The sequence below is a fragment of the Panthera tigris genome, chromosome B1 (genome assembly GCF_018350195.1).
Source record: "Panthera tigris isolate Pti1 chromosome B1, P.tigris_Pti1_mat1.1, whole genome shotgun sequence".
NCBI classification, from domain to species: Eukaryota; Metazoa; Chordata; class Mammalia; order Carnivora; family Felidae; genus Panthera; species Panthera tigris.
The window spans coordinates 39,919,524-39,941,190 of NC_056663.1; the positions used below are offsets into that span (position 1 = coordinate 39,919,524).

General features: G+C 35.3%; 1 protein-coding gene across 7 annotated transcripts in view; it reads right to left on the reverse strand.

Moving 5' to 3' along the window:
• Positions 1 to 1,440: 1,440 nt before the first annotated feature.
• The window catches only part of HOOK3 (hook microtubule tethering protein 3), a 114,665-nt gene continuing 94,438 nt past the window's right edge, over positions 1,441 to 21,667 (reverse strand). For 3 of the 7 annotated variants that reach the window (XM_042983346.1, XM_042983343.1, XM_042983347.1), the window contains 8 exons: positions 20,484 to 20,489; positions 18,536 to 18,570; positions 15,078 to 15,160; positions 14,184 to 14,284; positions 11,573 to 11,677; positions 11,334 to 11,405; positions 8,707 to 8,843; positions 1,441 to 6,185 (listed from right to left, as the gene is read on the reverse strand). In XM_042983346.1, coding sequence (XP_042839280.1) covers positions 6,125 to 6,185; positions 8,707 to 8,843; positions 11,334 to 11,405; positions 11,573 to 11,677; positions 14,184 to 14,284; positions 15,078 to 15,160; positions 18,536 to 18,570; positions 20,484 to 20,489 — 600 coding nt within the window. In that variant the 3' untranslated portion in view covers positions 1,441 to 6,124. The other 4 variants (XM_042983344.1, XM_042983345.1, XM_042983348.1 and 1 more) reach the window with 4 other exon arrangements.

Genomic DNA, 21,667 nt, shown 5'->3' on the forward strand with positions numbered 1-21,667 from the left:
TAAGGCAAATTATTAAATTATTAGATATGTTTGAATTTTACCATTCATTACACAACCAAAAACTGGGTGTTATAAATGGTGGGGCAATTGTCAAAACATGAAAACTGCAAAACAAAATAAATCTGGAAATTATTCTAGGTGCAAAGCATTCTGAATTACACATAACCTGTTCACAGCAAAGTTAGTGACAGCAATGACATTTTAGTGCATCTAAATTTTAAATAACTAAGGCTATTAAAAAACAAAAGGCTACTATTTAAAAAAATTAAAAGGCCTCAAATCATTGATTGGCATTTGTGTACAGTCTTTTCCTGTATTTATACTAAAATACTATGTATTTCAAGCATAATGAGAATTTCCCTTAACTAACATGAATCTCTGTAGAACACATATTAAATTAGGCCAACAAGAAAATAATAACACAAACTCAAATCACACCATTTACCGATCTGTACTTGAATGATGATAAGAATTTCATAATTTGCTTGGAATTTGACCTACTGGATTGAGTCTGTTGCCTGATTTAAAACATTTAAAACGGAAAAGGAAAGCACCAGCATCATGACTTCCTAACAGGACAGTTTTAACTAAGTACCAAGCCTACTGAAAAGAATTATGATTAAGTCCCTTATTTTCATTAAAAAAGTCAAAGATGCATCCATGTGCATCCTTTTCGTTATGTTAAAAAGTAAATTAATAAATATAAAAAAATGTTTCATTGACTAAGTCACTGGAATAAAATTCTTGCTTCGTATATGAAACTGAACTTAATTCATGTAATCCAAGTTACTAAGAGCAAGAAAGTATGAAGAAAACCAAGGAATTATTTGGATCTTGATATACCTTTAAGGGGGAAACAATCAAATGTGATGTTAGGGAGAAATGTTTAAAGGGACAGAAACAAAAACTGTTGCCACTTTCATTAGATTTATACAGATTTAAAAATAACAGAAGGATAAATGTTTAGCAATTTTTATTTGTGAATAAATAAAGCATTCATTGGTTTTTGCTCTATGTGTGTTAGAAACTATGTATCATCAATTTGAGGACTACAAAACAAGGAGAAAAAAGCCTGAAGATACTAAGTTATGATTTATGAAATGATTTAATTTTATCACTTGAAAAGTAAAGTGCTAAGAACCTGTTTAAAAAAATACATTGAAAACTAGTTTCAAAGAATGGGGTTTTGATTTTTCCAGTGTCTTTAAAAAGGGCTGGTATTAATTTTTATATGAAAAACAGCTTTCTTCAACTACGGCAGTAAAATCTAATAGTTATTATAAGTTAACTGAAAACTTTCATTTTGTCCTTGTTTTCTCTTTGGGCATGACAGCACTGTAAAAAGGCATTTTCTGCAATGATGGAAATGTTCTAAATTTATGCTGTCCAATATGGTAACCACTATCCATGTGTGGCTACTGAGCACTTGAAATGTGGTTGGTGATTAGAGAGAACCAAAGTTTGAATTTTATTTAATTTTAATTTAAATGTAAATCACCATGTGGCTAGTGGCTAATAAATTGGACAATGTACGCCCAGGATCTACTCTTATCTAAATCAGCAAAAGCCACTGGATGGTAAAGACATTTAGAAGGGAACTTATTCACTCAACAACTAAATTAATAGATATTCAAAACATCATATTCTGTCTTTGTGTGTGTGTATGTATGAGCATATTTCTTTTTTAATTTTTTACTTTAGGGGGACAAAAGCAGCTCTTCTCTCAAAGGTCAGGGTCTAGACTTCTCTATTTCAGTGTTGCTCTCTTCTAGGTGACTTGCTTAAGCAAAGCACATCAGTAGAACAGGGGGTAATGCAGAAGAAAATACTACAGAAACTTTTCACAATATAAAGGCATTTCTCTCATGTGAAAGCACAAAACAAAACTCTAAGAGAATGTTCTTATGAGCAAATCTCCCTATTCTTTGGCAGTAATCATGTGTCAATGTTTACATAACAACAAATATTTCACTACTTTTTGACTATGATTTGAGTATTAACATTTTTAAGTTACAAATGGAAGAGTCCTGATTTCTAAAATTATCTCTGAAGAGAACAAGCTGAAAACTTAGCTACTTTTGAACTTAAGAACAGTCAAGTTCATTAAGCATCTGTTATAGCAGAATGAAGAATATTTCTGCAGCGTTCTGCTACCTTTTCTCATCAACTAACTCCCACCATTTTCCAGATTTTCCAACTGTATGGCTCCTGGAACCTGGCTTTCTTTCTCCTGTCTTTGGGTATAGGCAATGATGAAGAAACTATGAGAGTTAAGGGCAATTGGTAGGTTTGTATTTTAGGAAACAGCACAGCAAAGGTGAGAACTCCCCATGGCTGATGGTCCATCTCTCTGGGAGTCGGGAGGACCAGGAGTGACTTAGTTATCAGGCCAGTGGACACTTCCCCTTTTATCAGGAAGCCTGCTGAGAACAATTCAGCTGGGTTTAAAGGGTTCGTCTAAGCCCAGGAACTGGACTATTCTTGTCTCTCAAAATCGGGTACACACAGGCCATGGGACTAGGTGCCTTCTGGTATTCTCTAATTAATTAGAAGATTGTTTACTTTTTACTAATATAACTCCAGAAAACAAAAGGTTTCAAGGGTGTTGGCATTTGAGAGAATTTGGCCTCATGAGTACTGACTTATACAAGTCTTATTAATGTGAAATATAAAATGCAATTTATGCCCAATAGCCCCAATCCAGCTTCAAATAGATCTTTAGACTTGGATTTTCAGATCCCACTTTAAACATTTCAGGAAGAGTACAGAGCCCATTTCTTTGGGCGATCTTTTACATTTTTCTTAGTGAGTACTCCAAAATAAGGAAAAGACCCTAGCAGAAAAGACATAAGTAGAAAATGCCACAGAAAAGTAGAAGAAAAATAATTATCTAATATTAGTAAAGTGCTGTGAACCTTGCAGTAAAGTATAAATACATAAATGATTAGATAGAACAGTAAATAATATTAAGACACTCATCTATAATAGTGACATATACAAACACACTATAGAATGTATACAGTAAGCACTGCCCATAGGTTGACAAATACACCAAGAATAAACATGAATCCCTTTTATTAATTTTAACAATTGCTAAACTAATTATTTTCCTTTGTCACCTTAGAGATATCTAAAGTGATAACACCTGCTCAGAAGTCTCCCACATACATTAAAGCCTCAACATGCTTTGGTAGTTTTCTTTTTCTCATTTTGACATTATTCTTGTCATGGTATTTAATTCTTCCTTTAAGCTCTGAGTAGGTAGAATTTAGGACATTTGATAGCCCTTTGGGCCTGAAATTTTGAGGCTATGGACACTTTTTCTGATGATTTCATCTTCAGATCCTAAAGATCTAATTCAGAGCCTGGGGATAACGTATCAGGTACATAAAGACTCTCTTAAATATATTTTTAAAAATCTCTACTCCTGCTTTCAATTTAAACAAAATATTGTGGGGCGGGGCTACTATGTCTAATTAGGGGGGAACATAAAATTGATCCTAAGGTGTATAAACTAGATAAAGCAGCAGATCTAGAGAAGTCAGTAGTAATTTTCAGCCACCACAGAGTTCTTCTGATCAAATCCAAGTATCCTCAATGGCTTCAAATCACTATCTTAGATTTAGTAATGGGTTAACAGTTTCAAAATAAAAATAGATGCTTTCCCTTCCACTGATAAACGTATAGTTAATATTGTATGCCAGCTAATGCCCACTGAAGGGAAGGACAGTTAGAAACTAAATTATACTTTTGTCTACTCTTCTTTATTTAATGATCATGTAAGAGAGTCAGAAGATTTTATGTAAACTATCACTTGAGGAACATTTGTTAAGACAATGTTATTTTTAATTGTATTAGTACTTCTATCAGCCTGGATATTTGTTTATAATCAGCCCATTTCTTATCCCAATAATACATTCTAATTTCTAGGAATGGATTTGCCTTCACAGTCTTCTGTTACTTCCTCACATTTTTATGCTCACTTATAAATACAGCAGACAAACTGGTCTTACAGAATATTATTGGAAAATAGAAAAATAATGAAGAGAGACATCACATTAATTGTTGACATGTAATCATTAGGAAACATGTATAGACCCCCCCTACAATTGTCCAAACTCATATACTTGCCATAATTAGGTTCAGGTCTCTTGTTTCTCATATAAACTAATGTCCCTTTCTCTCTATCAATTTAATAAACTTCGTAAGTTTTTACATTCATAGATAACACGCATGAGTTGGATTGGGTTGATAAAGGGCTGTTTAGCAACAAAATAATCAATAAATTCTTCTCAAGAACATATTCAGTGATTTAGAAGAGATGGATATCATCACATTTGTGCTGTCCTTCGTTTTATAAAAAGGAAGCTAAATATTAATATTTCTATGATTTGGGGGAATAGGGAAGGGCAGAAATTAGCTGTGTCAGCACAGAATTATTTTGTTTTTTAGGTTCTGAGAAATGAACAGTATTTACTATAAAACTTTAGAAGAATAAAATTATTGTGCTTAAACTGGACAATAAAACATTTTCAATAAAAGGAGAACATACACCAATTATTATTTAAATATGCTTTATAGAAAGTAAAAAATTGGATGACACACACATTGAGAATAGCCTTCCTCATATAAAAACTTCATGATATAAAATATTAGAATCATTATAGTTACAAAGAATAAGCTCTGAAACCACTTTCTAAATGTAATGAATCAAATGTACCAAAATAAGCTGCCATTTCGACAGTTGGGACTATAGAAAAAGAGATTATCATTATTGAATGACCCTCTTAACTTAGAAAAAGGGAAAATAAAAGGCATGCTAAAATAATTTTCAAAGATTATGATGCCCCATTTCTTTTGTTAACACACTCCTTCGTCTACTTCAGGGCATCACACAGGTTTGACTTTGAAGTATAATGAATATGCTACATCAGCACAATGAGTCCCTTCATCACACAAGGGGAAGAAGTCAATGCTTCCTTCCATAGTTTAAGAAATAGACAACAAAAAGTATTTTGCCTTAATGTTGTTATTCTGCAATTAGCAAAAAGCAAAACACCAAGCACTTTCCTCTCACTTTAGGGTCACGGTGTTCTTACCCACAGGGCTGGAAACTAGCTAGGTGTGCAGTAGCTGTGGGTTGTGGGTGCTTTTTCAGATAATCTCACATGTTCAACTGGCAATAACTATAACATTCCAGAGTCTGAGATCTGGACAATTGGAAATTAAATGCAGAGAGTTAAGATAATTTTAAAAATTTAGACTTTTGTTTCAAGATAATTCTCATATTGGGATAGGGATTTTCAAATTTTTAACATGGTGTTAGCTTGAAAAGATGAATGCTTGTCTGAGAGCAAGAGGCACTGGAAGATATTTTGTATCATTAGCTAACAAAAATAAACAAAACTGCTATTATAAGGAGAGGTGAGTAAACTAGCTAATAAAATGATCTTTTCTTTAGCCTAACTCATCTCTCACTGAACAATCACTTACTGCTGATGTGCTTGCATAGTGTGGATTTTCACGCTTGTGCAGGGTTAATGAAATGTCAGGGCCAATGTTTCTGACTGGATAACATCTAGCTTAATTTTTTACAATTGAGCTTTACTGTATAAACAAAACAATAAAACTTCAACAAAATTACAAATGCAAAATTATCCTATTATAATCTACTCATCTCACATCCCACCAAGCCAATTTTACCAGGCTAGGACTATCAAATAGAAATAATTCAATCTTAATCAATTTTGGAACATGGGTCCTTTATTTAGGGACTTCTTTTTCTTGGTTATTATCAAGGAATTAGACAAATGATAAAAAGATATGATTGAATTTTTGAAGCTCTTTTCAGATATGTACAGTTGTATTATTTATTCTCTGTTTCTAGGTGGTAAAACTACAATATCTGTTGGATTTTTTCTGATTACAAACTTTGTAAATGCACACTGCAGAACATAAATGTTACTCTTTAAAATTTTTTTAGTTATTTACTTTGTATTTTCTTACCCTGGTTAGAAGGAAAACAGAAAATAAGATTTTTGTTTATAAGAATTCAACACTGCGGGGATGGGTCACCCCAAGCTAATGCAGTAACACTGTACTTACTCCATTGTGGAGGCCAGGGCTACAGCTCTGTTGTTGTTCGAGCAAACTGTGGCTTCTTGAAGCTACTGTATACAGGGAGTCTGTAAGAATATAGCACAGTATAGCTCACATCTAGATAAAGTGCCTAATGGCTTTTAACTTCCAGACAAACCATGCATCATCACAAACCTCCTGAAAAATTATTAAGCATTATTGGAGAAATAGTGATTTATAAATCTCACCCAAAGCTGGGCAAGGGAAACAAGGTTGTCACTGCTACAGCTCAGTTTTATTCCTGCTTTTTAAAAAAAATATCAGAATGTTTAGGAATATAATTTCTGCTATGCAATGCAAGTAATATACTAAACCCATACAGGTACAGTAAAGGAACATGAAAGTTATGAATGTAAACACCAAAATAACAGCATGCAACAGATGCCAAAGAAAAACGAGTAAAACTTGCTTCTAAAAGCCTGGCACCTGGCAGCCTACCTACCAGGTAGACCAGAAGACCAGGACTGGAGCAGTAAACAAAGAACTAAAATTAAAACCTCTCGTCTCATAGGATATAATCCATCTAATAAAGAGATCATAGACTCTTTTTTTTATTTTCATCTATCTTATTCTGCAGGTAGTATAATTTTCAAACAATTTTAATGTTACCAAGGTTAGTGTTCATGCCCTGTTTTAAAACAGCTAAATCCTTATGTTATTTGTGAAATAAGCCCTCTTAACTAGTTTTTAATCTTGTACTGTTAAATTGCCTATGTTGATGAGGTCTACTTAGCCTCCTGAAACCTCACAATGCATTCTACTCACGTGGTTCTCTCCATTATTACTAATTCTTCCTGCTTTATAGTCTTATCAGGCAGAAGCAATCATACTGCTCTCAGACCTCTGTATGTAATGTAAAAAATTAGCACAGTGTATGGAGTCATTTCCGTGTATACTCTAATAGCTTTCTTCAAGAATGGTTTCTGAGGACAAATGAAAACGCTACTAATTTTTAGGTCAATTTTCTTACAAAAAAGAAAGTAAGGATTTAAAATCAAACACTTGAATATAGTTTCTGAAAGTTCTTAATTACATTTAACTTGATTTAGAGTTATTCATTTGTATTTAATATACAAGACTAAATGAAACCTGAACTTCCAAATAGCAAGTACATGAAATAAAATCTTTTTAGGTGACGTATCTGAAACCAAAACCAACCGACCAACCAATCAACCTAATTTCAATAATTTTATGCTTAAAAAAAATTGGCTATGGTGCAAGAAAAAGGCTGGAGGGGAACTTAGATATAATTTGGGACCAAATACTTAATATGGAAAGTCAGGCAGAGGCATTTCATTTTCAAATGAATGCTGTTTCACATTTATATAGCACCTTATACAGCCAAAGTGCTTTACAATCATTATGACTTGATGGCCATTCAAAAAAGTAAATGAACATGGTTTACAATCTGTCAACAAATCTAAGAACTTTGAGGCAACCAAATACCCAAGAGAATCTATTCAGTGGCTGATTCTTGGACTAGTACATAGAATTAAGAAAAAAATGTTAAAAGACCTGTCATAACATCACATACAAGAAGTCACTTATTGATCTTAAGGACTGATACTAAGATGTTAGGTTTAGGAATTGAGAAATAGAAGGGTTTATATTAAAGAATAAGTAAAATGAGGTGCAACAAGGAAATTGCCCAAAAGGTAAGGCTTACTGTTACTAGTAAGTATATGAAAAATAAATCTTTTAGATGTGGAGGGTAACTGAAACTGTAAATGTCAGCCGCATTGCTAGAATCTGATCCTCAGTTACTATGATATTTCAAAACAAGAAAAAAATGAATGCACTGCCTGATTTTTTTTTCTGTAATTTCCCCCCAAATAACCTAACCAATCCATTATCTTCTGTCAGCAAACAAGATAGCAAGAAATAATGAAATTTTATGTATGTTTTAAAAATAGTTTCCAAATCTTCGGACAAATTTAATTTCCTATAAAACAACGTGGAAAACTTATTTTTTTCCCTCTAAATAAATCTATCAGGTGCCTTAGGTAACATCGGATTAGCACCTCTGCCAATGTATTTATGTCTTTGCAAAAAGTGCACTTGCCAACCATTTTATATAGTAAATATGCAAGTTATTTGAAGTGCATTTGGAAAACAATTGAAAACACAGATTAATACATCATAAAAAGATTAATTCCCTTTAAACAAAGACATTCTTATAAAGCATGGTAACACAGAGGCACAATAAAGAATATAAATTGTATATCAATTATTGGCAGAAAATCTAATTCATTACAAAGCCTACACCATTGGGGAAAGGACATTTTCATACAAAGAAAAGTACTACACTATTATACAACACTTTTAATTGGGCATTTAAAAATTTTTGGCACATTAAAAGGAACTGAAAGGACTACAAAATAAAGAACCAAGAAACTAAAATATTATAGATATAGGAGAGAGAAAGTCCTCAAATGAGAAACAACTAAATATCAACATAAAAGAGACAAAAAATAAGCTGGCTGAATTTCCTGAAATGTTGTCATATGTAACAGAAGTATGCTTTGAATGTAGGATGTTTTTTTTATTCTGATGGCAAGACTTGTCTACCTTGCTGTGGCTGGTTGAACATGGCCCGGATAAGATCTTCTTGTGCTGGTTGCTTGTCTTTGCCTAGCCAGAAATGACTGCCCTGAACCTGTACTAGCAAGTCTATCTTCAGCCGCCTTTTTATGCAGGGTCATTCCCTATATAACATAGGAAAAAAAAAAAAAAAAAAAAAATCAATATAAAAAAAAGTAGAACATACTCTCACTAAATAAAATTTCTTCACGCAGTATTTGTCACAATGAATCATAAGGCACAATTAGGAATGTTAATTCTGCTCATTTCAGATTAAAATCTTACAGAGACATTTTGTTCCAATAATTAAGTACAAATTTTCTCTTGGAAAAATTAAGCCTTAATTTTCTGAATTTACAATAATCCAAACAATAGATTACCCATAATCATATATACTTCCTTCTCAAATCAAATGTATAAAGTGATTTCCCAAGAACAAATAGTGCAATTGATTGGTAGGAGTTGATTCACACGTGGTTGTGGAAATCACATGGCTTACTTATTTTGAGTGAAAAGCACAGGTTGTTTCTTAAGGAGGAAAGCCACACTAGGTATAATACATACCTTCAGGGTGTTTTTCTTCACTTCAGGCAGGCTTGCATTCTCAAGCAAATTAAGAAAAGTTCCTGACAGCCCACAACAGAGGCCCCAAACCAGAGCTGGGGGTCTTTCTTGAATACTGGAGTAGGATGGTCTACTAGCTTAGAAGGGAGAGGATATAGAGTTGCTGGGCCCAGAGCACCTTACCAGGGGGGAGGAAACCTCCGGGAGCGCACCTTTTCAACTGTTAGTCTATGAAGAGATCAGGGAAATAGTGGTTTTGGTACTTTTTCATAAGCCAGTAAAGAACCTTGGCCAGGGAAACATTAAGAAACAAGAGGAGCTATTTAATCTCACTAGTGATTGGCCACAAGTAAACTGATGGGGAGAAGTGGACGCTGTAACAAGGAAGAAAGTAAGAAATAAGCAACAGAACTAAAAGGAGAGCAGGTACATATGCCAAGCAATGTGAAAAGTCCTAGGGCTTTCCTAGAGAAAGGAAAGACTGGCACAGAAGACAGAAGACTAAACAATCAATCTTCCTATCACTAGTTAGCTTCTAGGGAAAACACTGGCCATGGCTGTGTATCTTTAACAGAATCTGTCATGTATACCCAAATACATAACACTTCTCCATTTTCCCAATGAGAAAACCCAGAACATGTATTTTTACTCAATTTGAAATCAAAGCATTTAAGAATCTGAAGAAAACTAACAAATATCTATTGGTAATCTTTAATTTATTAATTTGGCTACATATATTAACAAGTTATTTAAAATAAACTTTTTTTTTTTTTTTTTCCATTTTCACATTTCAAGCAACTTATTCAAGTTCTTCACACACCTTTAAGACCTCAATAGCCACAACTGGGCAATTCTCTGAGATACTTACTGCCTTTTCCCAGTGCCTGTCACCTCCCCTTCCATTCAGTAGTCTGAGATGTAGAACTTTCTGAATATATGTGTGGCTACCTCACTAGAATATAACTTGTGTGAGACTATATAGAGTTACTCCTTTACTCTCTGGAGAGCTAAAAATGTTCTTTAATGCCATGTCACAGAACAAATAAATTTGGTTCTATAACCACAATATGTGAAGTCATATAAATCAATCAAAACTTATGAAATGACTACTAAGTATTGAGGGGCAGAGTTCCAAGATCACTAACACCAACCTTTAAAGAGGACACAGAAGAGGTGGACTCAGAACTAATTCCCAGAGAACTTCCTTAGGTAGTTTTCCCCTATTTTTATTTTTTAATTTTTAAGAAATCTATATTTGTTAATAATAGTATTCTAAACCTAATTTGGTTTCTTCCTTTGTTTTTGTAAATTATGATAAGATCTGAAATATGTAGTTTTAACCAAGGCAAATATAGACAAATCATGAAATTGTCTGAGTTTCTGACAAACATAAAATCACATTATTAGGAAACCTGGGGCATTACCCTTGAAGACACAGTATCAGTTACAACTGTAAAACAGAAACAACAGTAACATAACTATAGGGTCACAGGGGGATGATGAAGAAAAATCTGGCTCAATTTCCTGTCTTAGGCAACTAACATTTTGACAAGGCAGAAGTGGTCTTACTGGGAAGAAAAACAAAGAAGAAAAAAAGACCAGTCTAGGACAAAATATTGAAAAAAAAAGTACAGCATTCTTCAAAATTCACAACTATTTATATCCAGAAAGTGTTACTGAAGCCCAGAATGTTGTTGTCCTGGAAAGGCAATGAAATCATTCCACAAAATAAAAGCTACTGCATCTGTGTTTAGATGTTATTAAAGTCCCCTTCCCCTGGAATAAAATGGTTCTGAGGGATAGAAATCAACATCATTTATCTTTCTATGCTGTAGGAATAATGATGTGTTCAAAACGTCCTAACCCTGCTTATAGTGGTTCTCATTTCTGCTTTTCAGTCCTAAGATCAGCATTAGGTTTTGTTAGTGTGTGTTAGGATAGCAATTACTTTCAGATTCATTTAGTAGAATTATTTCTATAATAAAGGTAGTATAATAATTATTACATATTCATTGAACTTTGCAATATGTTTTGAAGTGTTATTTCCTTACCAGATTGTACCAGGCACTAACAATATATTTCTCCTCCATTTCTCTTTGACTCTTTGTTTTCTCATATTCTTTCTAAAAAATAAGCACATGTAAACATGTAAAGATGAAAAACAATATTAATAAAATGTAATTAGTTAGCTAAATTCATGGACACAATTGTATACAGCAAAGCTCCTAGAAAATAAAGAATCAAAAATCAAATACCTTATTGTTATTGTATAGTATAGCAAACTACCTACCTCTAAAGAATGGAAGAGTCGATCCCGTTCCTGGAGCTGATTTTTAAGAGCCTGTATTTCTGGTGCTGCTCCTTGATTCTGCTTAGGATCTAAAGTACGGATAACCTGCAAAGAGGAATAAAAGAAAAAAATTTGAAGTTTCAAACTTGCAAGAATGTAACATCTAAGGAAGCAGTTATATAAAAGAAAAAATCAAGGACAAACCTTGTGAGAATCATAAAGCTATCTTACAAGGATACTTTAAAATTTGAATGTATGAAATACTATTCAATTGTAGCTTTCAATTATATAAAACTTTTATCTATGTAAAGAATCAATTTTAATAAGTAATTCTGGCTTAAAATTAATAAAGAATACTACAACACACATTACTGACAGCTGTGTTCCCTTTCCCTTTCTTCTAAAGTGGCTTAGCTGCCCTATGTCTCTGAGAGAGCTGATCCTGATGGTTGTCACTGTGACCCGATCTCCTACTCTGCCAGTGGCTTGGTTTAGGCATGGGCATGTGATGTACTTCTAGCATCTTCTAGCACTTCTAGACCTTCTGGGGAAGGTCTTTTTGCTTTTTGGCCCAATACTTTTACTATCAAAACTGATCAAACCTAGGGAAAACTTGGGGCGCCTGTGTGGCTCGGTTGGTTAAGCGTCCGACTTCAGCTCAGGTCATGATCTCCTGGTCCGTGAGTTCGAGCCCCGCGTCGGGCTCTGTGCTGACCGCTCAGAGCCTGGAGGAGCCTGTTTCAGATTCTGTGTCTCCCTCTCTCTCTGCCCCTCCCCTGTTCATGCTCTATCTCTCTCTGTCTCAAAAATAAATAAACGTTAAAAAAAAAAAAAAAAAAAAAAAAAACCTAGGGAAAACTTGAAAGAGAGGAACAATAAAAACCCATTTCCTTTAACCCTAATTCGCCAACTGCTGCACTGCCACATTTTCTCTCCACACACACACAGACAACTTGCTTGTTTGGGAGCTCCCCCTGCATCACCTTTTTTTTAATGTTTATTTTATTTACGAGAGAGAGAGAGAGCGAGAGAGAAAGAGAGAGAAAGAGGATCCAGAGCAGGTTCTGTGCTGCAAGCAGAGAGCCCAATGTGGGGCTTGAACCCATGAATTGTGAGATCATGACCTGAGCCAAAGTCAGATGCTTAACCGAATGAGCCACCCAGGCACCCCTAGGAGCCTATTTTAAAGTAATCAGCATGGGGCGCCCAGGTGGCTCAGTCAGTTGAACATCCAACTTTGGCTCAGGTCATGACCTCACAATTCATGGGTTCAAGCCATGTGTCAACCCCTGTGTCAGGCTCTGTGCCGAGTATTAATCCTGCTTAAGATTCTCTCTCTCTAAAATAAAATAAAAACAAAAAAACAGAATAAAATAATCTGCAGACCTCATGACATGTAAATACTTCTTAGACTAAGGATATTCTCTTACATAATCACAAGATCATCATCATCTGTAAGAAAATGAACAATTCTAGAAGTCATCACTATGGGTTCCAAATCCACATTTCCACAGGTGTCTCCAAAATGTCTTTTATAACTGCTCCTTCCACCACCAATATAGGACTCAAAGATTAATGCATTACATTTGGTACTTAGATCCCTTTGGGCTCTTTTAAATTAGAACAGCCTCTTGTCCTCCCCCATACTCAAATGCCTATTTTTGTTTTTTGTAACATTAACTTTTATCCCCAGTTCTTGATTTATCTGACGATTTCCTGAAGATGTTATTTAATTTGTTCCAATAAACTCATTTTCCCTGGGAACTGAGTTAGGTTTAATAGGTTGCTTAGCTTCAAGTTAAATATTATGACAATGATACTCCATCAGGAGGCATAAGATGTTGGCTGTCCTACCATTAGTGTAGCTAATTTTGATTACTACTTAAGGAGGTGACTGCCACTTATTTTCTACATAAAGGAACATTTTCCTCTTGGTAATTGATAACTATTCTGTGGGGTGATCTATTTTGATCACTGCTTTTTCCTCATGCTTTTTCTTTGTCAAAGGTTTCTTTTGTTCTTCTGATAGCTCTTGGCGTGAGAAGTCACTGTATATGCACTAAACTGGATGACCAGTGAAACATGATTAGAAAGTGGAGGGGCACCTGGGTGGCTCAGTTGGTTGAATGTCCAACTTTGGCTCGGGTTATGATCTTGTGGTTCGTGGGTTCAGGCCCCATAATGAGCTCGCTGCTGTCAGCATAGAGCCACTTCGGATCTTCTGTCTCTCTCTCTGTGCCCTTCCCCCACTCACTCTTTCTCGTTCTCTCTCTCAAAAATAAATAAACATTTATGGGGCCCCTGGGTGGCTCAGTCGGTTAAGCATCCAACTTTGGCTCAGGTCATGATCTTGTGGTTCTTGAGTTCGAGCTCCACATCAGGCTCTGTGCTGACAGCTCGGAGCCTGGAGCCTGGAGCCTGGAGCCTGGAGCCTGGAGCCTGGAGCCTGGAGCCTGCTTGGAATTCTGTGCCTCCCTGTCTCTCTCTGCCCTTCCACCAGTCACACTCTATCTCTCTCTCAAAAATAAACAGTAAGAAAATAAGGAAAGAATAAACACTTAAAAAAAAAGAAGAAGAAAGTGGAGTGAGATGCCCAGAAACTCATACTTACACTTTTGGCTTTCTCTAAGTATTTTTTATATCGTTCTTCCATTTGTTTCATTTCCTCTTCTTTCTTTCGTAAAGCTTCTTGCAGTTCTTCAATTTTTAAGGCTACAGATGAGAGAGGGGGGGAGTTAGTGTTTAATGGGCACAAAGTTTCAGTTTGGGAGGATGAAAAAGTTCTGGAAATATTGGTTGCACAACAATGTGAATGTACTTAATGTCACTGAACTATATAATTAAGAAAAGTTAAATTGGTCTTTTTTATGTGATGTAGATTTTACCACAGTGGGGAAAAAAAAAGTCTGTGTCCTGCTCCACACAAAGGAATTAATAGGCTACCTACATGTGTAAATACCAAAAGCAGTCAAAATCTGGCTGACTTACATGCAACTTTACTATGAAAATAGCTAATTTCATAAAATATTCATTAGCATCCATAGTTAAGAAAAAAATCAAAAGTATAATGAGAAATACTCTGAAGATGATTATATACTCTGTAAATAAGACAAATTTTTTAATTGCTAGGATATGTAACAGGACCTATTTCTGAAAGAATTTTTTTTTTTTTTTTTAACGTTTATTTATTTTTGGGACAGAGAGAGACAGAGCATGAACGGAGGAGGGGCAGAGAGAAAGGGAGACACAGAATCAGAAGCAGGCTCCAGGCTCCGAGCCATCAGCCCAGAGCCCGACGCGGGGCTCGAACTCACGGGCCGTGAGATCGTGACCTGAGCTGAAGTCGGACGCTCAACCGACTGAGCCACCCAGGCGCCCCTGAAAGAATTTTATATAAACTTATTACTAGGGTAATGCCTGGCTAACCAATTTAAAACTATGCTAATTGGCAATATGTCAACTATACTTCAATTAAAAACAACTATGCTAATTAGGAAAAACTCACAGCTGTTATTAAATCGTGGCTCAAGATCTTCAATAATGGCTCTCTTCTTCTGCAATTCATTATTGGCTTCATGCAGCTTCTCCCTGCAACAAAATATATAACACATTGTCACCTACTACTGGTTCGTGTTTTTCTCCACTTGAAAGATTTAAGTTCTTTATTCTTGGGATACACTTGCATAGCACACAAGTGCTATGAAACAAGGATAAAAAGCGTAATCCAACATGAATTAAAACACACACACAAAATAGGCAAAAAAAATAGAGACAAAAATCTCAGACTTTGAAAGTTATCATTTCTTTTACAGAAACATGCACAAGAAGGTATAAAGAATTTAGTGATATTCATCTTCTAGGAGTAAGGATATTATAAAAATTAATTTAAAACTTTACAGAGGTTTTACAATGCAAAATCTTATTCTAAAAAGTAAAGCTCTAAAAATAAAAATTAACAGAAAGAGCACAATCCTCCAATAAAAAAGAATTAATGATACATGCACCCACCAGGATAGATTCCACAGAATAATGGTGACCATAGTAAGTCAGATACAAAGGGTAATGCTGTAGGATCCTTTTTTTTTAATGTTTATTTTTGAGAGAGAGAGACAGAGAGAGAGACGGAGAGGGGCAGAGAGAGAGAGAGAGAGAGGGAGACACAGAATCTGAAGCAGACTCCAGGCTCTGAGCTGTCAGCACAGAGCCCGAAGCAGGGCTCAAATTTGTGAACCACAAGATCATGACCTGAGCCAAAGTTGGATGCTTAACCAACTGAGCCACCCAGGAGCCCCTGTAGGATTCCTTTTATATGAAGTTCAGAAAGTGTCAAAACTAATGAAAGGTGATAAGAGAGCAGCATAGTGGCTAGTTTGCGGATGGAATCAATTAGATGGGAAAATGAAGAGTCCGGGGAGTTGCTGGAAGTATTCTACATGTTGATTTGGGTTACCTTTATATTGTAGGAAAACACTCATCAAGCTCTAGACTTAGGAACTTAGAAGTTGTGTACTTTATGTAAGTTATATTCCAAAACAAAAGTAAAAAGTGAACAGAAAGTTTCTTCCTGGTAGTTATATAATATGCATAATTCTGGCACTTTATGAGAGGGGAAAAAAGGCTGCACAAATTGGAAAATACAGGAAAAAAAAGCTAAGAAGAAAACAGCACTATGTTAAGTCTATTCCTGTTTTTTCCTACGTATAATACTTCAATAAATTAGTATCTTTTAAACAAATTCTTTGAGAACGTGATATATCTAGATAAATAATATATAGTTTAAAGAATAAGAAAATGTAACCTAGTAAAGCAACAGGTTATGAGACAAATTATCACAGAACCTTAGGGAACCCAAGCCCAGAATTTTCACCTTTCTCCTGATTTTTGTGTAAGACTTTGTGTGCATTCCTGAACAATATACTGCTGAATTTTGCCTGATTTTACTTTATACATTATACTGTATGTATTGGTCTTGTGACTTCCATCTTTAACACTGTGCTCTCAAGATTCATGTATGTTGGTGTGTTGGCCCTAAGTTACATATTTTACCACATTGTTTGAATATACTTCATTCTATCTATCATTTTACAATTGGTGGCATTTGTATTGTTTCTACTTTTCTATGATTACAACGTCCTTTCTTACGTTGTTCTACATGTCTCCTGATAGATGGTAACAGCATTTCTAGGAATCTAGGGCTTATACAGGGAGCAGAACTGATGGGTCACAGGATAGGTGCATGTTCAGTTTACTAAGTAAATCAATGTATAGTCCTACCATCAGTGAATTAGAACTACCATTACCGAACAGCTTTGGCAATTCTTAGTATGTCGGACTTTTAAATTTTACCAACTTGGTATGTGTCAATCAGCTTCCACTGCAGGTATAAATGTGCATGAGAATGACCATTTGAAATGTCTACGGACCCTGTTGTGGAATGAATTGTATCTCCCAAAAAAGATATAGTGAAGTCTTAACTCCCAGTACCTGTGAATGTAACATCATTTGAAAATACCATCTTTGCAGATATAATTAGTTAAGATGAGGTCATAATGAATCAGGGTGGGCCCTAAATCCAATGACTGATGTCCTTATTAGAAGGCCATGTGAAGATAAAACAGAGAGAAGAATGCCATGTGAAGACGGAGATAGAATGATGTGTCTATATGCCAGGGAACACAAAGGACTGCTAGCAGCCATCATGAAGAGGGGTATGGAACAGATTCTCTCTTAGAACCTCCAGAAGGAATCACTTCCTTGATTTTAGACTTCTAGTCTTAAGAATTGGTAGAGGATAAATTTCTGCTTTTTTTAGCCACCCAGGCTGTAGTAATTTGTTGTGGCAGCCACAGGAAACTAACATAGGCCTCATTATCACTAATAGATTCTTTTAGATGAAGATATTTACCATGTAAATGAACACAGAACAATGGTCAGTTTTATGAAACAACAGGCGCTCCACTTTTTTTGCAATAAAGAAATGGGAATAAGAAAAGGACAGAATTCAGGCTCTAGGTAACCTCACAATGGCTAGAAGTTACCATTTTCTGTCTACTAGTACATTAAGAATCTGCCCATTGTTAGACTTGCCAGCAAGTGTCCATTGCTAGGATTATCTCACTTTTCTCATGTTAAAAAAAAATTGGAGGTGCCTGGGTGGCTCAGATGGTTACACTTCCAATTCTTCATTGCCGCTCAGGTTATGATCTCACGGTTTGTGAGTTCAAGCCCCACATCGTGCTCTGCACTGTCAGTGCTTGGGATTCTCTCTCTTCCTCTCTCTCCGTCCCTCCCCTGCTCGCTGGCTCTCTCTCAAAATAAATAAATAAACAAAAAATTTTTGAAAAAAATTTATTTCATCTTTAGATTAAAAAGTCATTTTCAGATGTATTTGCAATTGAAGGATATGTTTGCAAATCTGCTACGGATAGCTTTGCACTACTTTAAAACTTTACTTCAAAAGAAAGATTCAGCTGGCTATACTCTAGGGCTGGCAAACTACAGTCTGTGGGCCAAATTCAGCCTGCTGCCTGTTTTGGTATAAAGTTTTATTGGAATAGTCACAACATCAGTTTATAATCAGTCTATGGCTGCTTTCAGATTACAGAGCTAAGTGGTTGTGGCACAGACCATGGCTTGCAAAAGCTCTCTGGCCCTTTACAGAAAAAGGTTTCTGCCTCCTGATCTAGACTGTCTCAAACTCCTCACTATAGTTAGTTATAAATACTATCACAAAGATGTAAAACCCAGGAATCTTATTTGAGAAAACAGTTCTAAAGCAGTAATTGCTTTGATTTAAGGACCTTGGGTTGAGATGACCCTTTAGACACTATTAACATGTCTTATAATTTCCCTTATCTTCAGGGGCCACCTGTGCCATGGCCTAGACACTCTGTAACCATCTAACAAAATACTTCTATTTCACTAGAAAATAGGATAATGAGACGCAACAGCTTTTATACTTACAGATGTTCTTCAAGCTTCTTTTTTAGAAGAACTGACTGAAAATGGAAAATAAAGAAGTTTATTTAAAATTTTAACTAATAAATTATTTTTTTTAAATAAAGAGTACAGTAGTAACCAACTCTGAATAAATTCGCAGTAAGTTCTCTTGTCAAAGAGCTCAAAACACACAATGTACCTAGGTCTATTTCTTTTTGGTTAGAGAGAGAGAGCAGCCCCTGATTGATAGTAATTGGTATAAAATACCCAGGAACTGCATATCTGAAATCTCTATAGTCATGAGGGTCAGGAGGAAATGACTGAGAAGACCATTTATATATAGACCTAATATTCTTGGAGTCAATAGGCAGGTAGCTAGAACTCTAGTAACTCTAATAGATTTTTTCCCAGGGCATGTGGCTCAGTCGGTTAAATATCTGACTTTGGCTAAGGTCATGATCTCATGGTTCATGAGTTCAAGCCCCATATGGGGCTCTCTGCTGTCAGTGTAGAGCCTACTTTGGATCCTCTGTCTCCCTCTTTCTCTGCCTCTTCCTTGCTTGCGTACATGCATTCTCTCTCTCTCTCTTTCAAAAATAAATAAACATTAAAAAAAAAAACAATAACAGATTTTTCCCTAACATATTCTTTATCTACTGTATTATTTCCTTGTATCATGATAGATACTGGGATTAACTTCCATGAATACTGACTCACTCCGAGATTTCTGAATATGCACACAAATAATTTATGTGATGGTATGGGAATGTGAAGGATGGCATATGCACAGAATTTAATGGACTGAAGAACACGGCTTTGGCTGAGTATTTTTTAAAAATTCTTCTAAAAAGCAGATCAGAATTGACCTAAAAACAAAAAATAATGGCATTCTACATAGGACCAATAGGTTTCATTATACTTGTAGGGCACATATTATTAATGAATTCTATCAAACATTCCATTTTGAGATAAATTCAGCCAAACCCAGTTAATAAAACAAACTGTCCAATCAGTCAATAGCAGCAGTGAGGGGCGAAAAAGCCTCACATTAAGTTCTTTGATTTTCAGTCACCTTATTTAATAACGATTACTATAATTATTCATTCAAGTCCATTGTAACACAGCTCTGGAATTTATCAAATTCACCTCTTTGCTCAGTATATTAACTAGAGCAAGATCAGTGGACTATAAGGTCCTCTATCAGTGCTTCCCCCAAAATATAAAAAAAAGGGAATAACCTATTAACTTTCAATTATTGCTTGTTCCTTCTTTAGTACAGAGAGTAAAGTGAACATATTTTCTAAATACTTTAACTACAACTTTGCATTTGTATTTTGACTGGAATCTAGCAAAATTAGTTTTAACTGAGATAATACACAATAATTACCTCATGAACGGTTAATATACCAGACACTGTGTACAGTGTGTACTGTGTACTGTGTACAGACTGTCGCATGCAGTCTCATGTTAATCTCACAATGTGAGCAATATTAGCCCCATCTTATAGGTGAGGGAGGTAAGATTGGGGAGCATTCAGTGATTTCAAGTGGCAGACCCAAAATTAACACCCAGGTCGGCCAGACTCCAAAGTTTATACATGGTCTTTACTTCCATGTTTTCGATGCTCCAGTACTTCTCCACTAAAGACTGTTACTATTAAAGTAGTGGCAGGAGGCCAGTTACTATTTGCCATAGGAAAATAGCTTCAATGTAATTTATAAAAGGGGGTAGAACAGAAGTGGGATGGTAAAAAAATAAGAGCAGAGGTTTTTTGGTTTGACTTGTTTTCAATATCCTCTTAAATATCTTAAGTGTAAAGGGCATAAACCTATAAGGCAATAATATTGGTATATTCATTTTCCATAAAATTTGTATCACTTAAGAATTTAATACCATCAACTGTGATGGAAGAGAATGTACATAAATCAAAAAGTTGCTCAATATATAGAAATGAATAGGAAGCCATACTTACAATAGCCTTTTGAGCAGAAACCATGCCAAGAGACAGAGAGGACATATTAGTATGAAGCAAACACAGCAGCCAATAGAAGGAACGATTTAGTAATTCATGAATAGAAGTAAAAGTTATGCATTTTTTTTTCAAAAATGTACAGTTTTCTTTCTTCTATGGTGTCCTCATCCTGTCTCGTTCTCTGGAGTTTTATACAATGTGGCTAGCTCAAATTATCCATATGACTGGATATAACAATGTTTTTCTGCTTCCATGCTAAAAATAAATGACATAAAAATAATAATAAAAATGTGTAAACCATCCTACTCTGACTTAAGGTCACATGAAAGGACTGTGCTTTTGATAACAGAAATAGGCAGGAATTATAATGTTCTCCAGAGAGGACCAGTTCCACCGGGCAGGTTGTCCTACATACTACATACTCTGGAGACGCAATGCCGTAAGGTAGTGAAAGAGAAGAGGAAAGCATCAAACATTTGCTGGGGGAAAGAACCACATACTTTCTCCACACCATTTTGAGGCATATCAGAGAAAGTTTCTATTGGAATAGGAACTCTGAGGAAATATCTAAGAATTTAGAGCAAGACATTTAGAATCTGGGCAGTCAAATAAATGGACTACCTTATGCAAATAGTACTTTTAGGGCCAGGATCTCACTTCTGAAATATGTTCTCTTAAAGTGATGGCACAGAGCATATTCAATTAGATTTGATTACCACAGTGATATCTAAATCAGGCTACACAAAATTATTTTTTACAGAATAAATTCCCTCTGTGTCTCTAATATGAGTAAGAGAATCAAGCGTGTACAATGGCTATCACTATAACACTAAAGTAGAGCTGATACTGATGTTCTGCCACTCTTACTTCCTATGTACCACATGCCCTTCCCCTTTCTACCATAACAAATCAACAAAAAGTCTCCTCAAAGTTTTAGAGACCAAAACTAAGTCTACATTTACCTCAGTTTAAGGGACCCAGTGATTTCACTGAAGAAATCACTTTGGTTCATCTCTAAGAACTTAGCTGGGCTTCCTAATACTTTAATACACTAATGGTGGTTTTGCTTCACCTCTTCCTGGTTTAGCATTCTGGATTAAAAGTATGTTTAATCAAGTATGTTTATGACATTTCAAACTAGTTCTATTTTAATAAGGGAATAAGGTAGGTTGGATGTTGGTTAC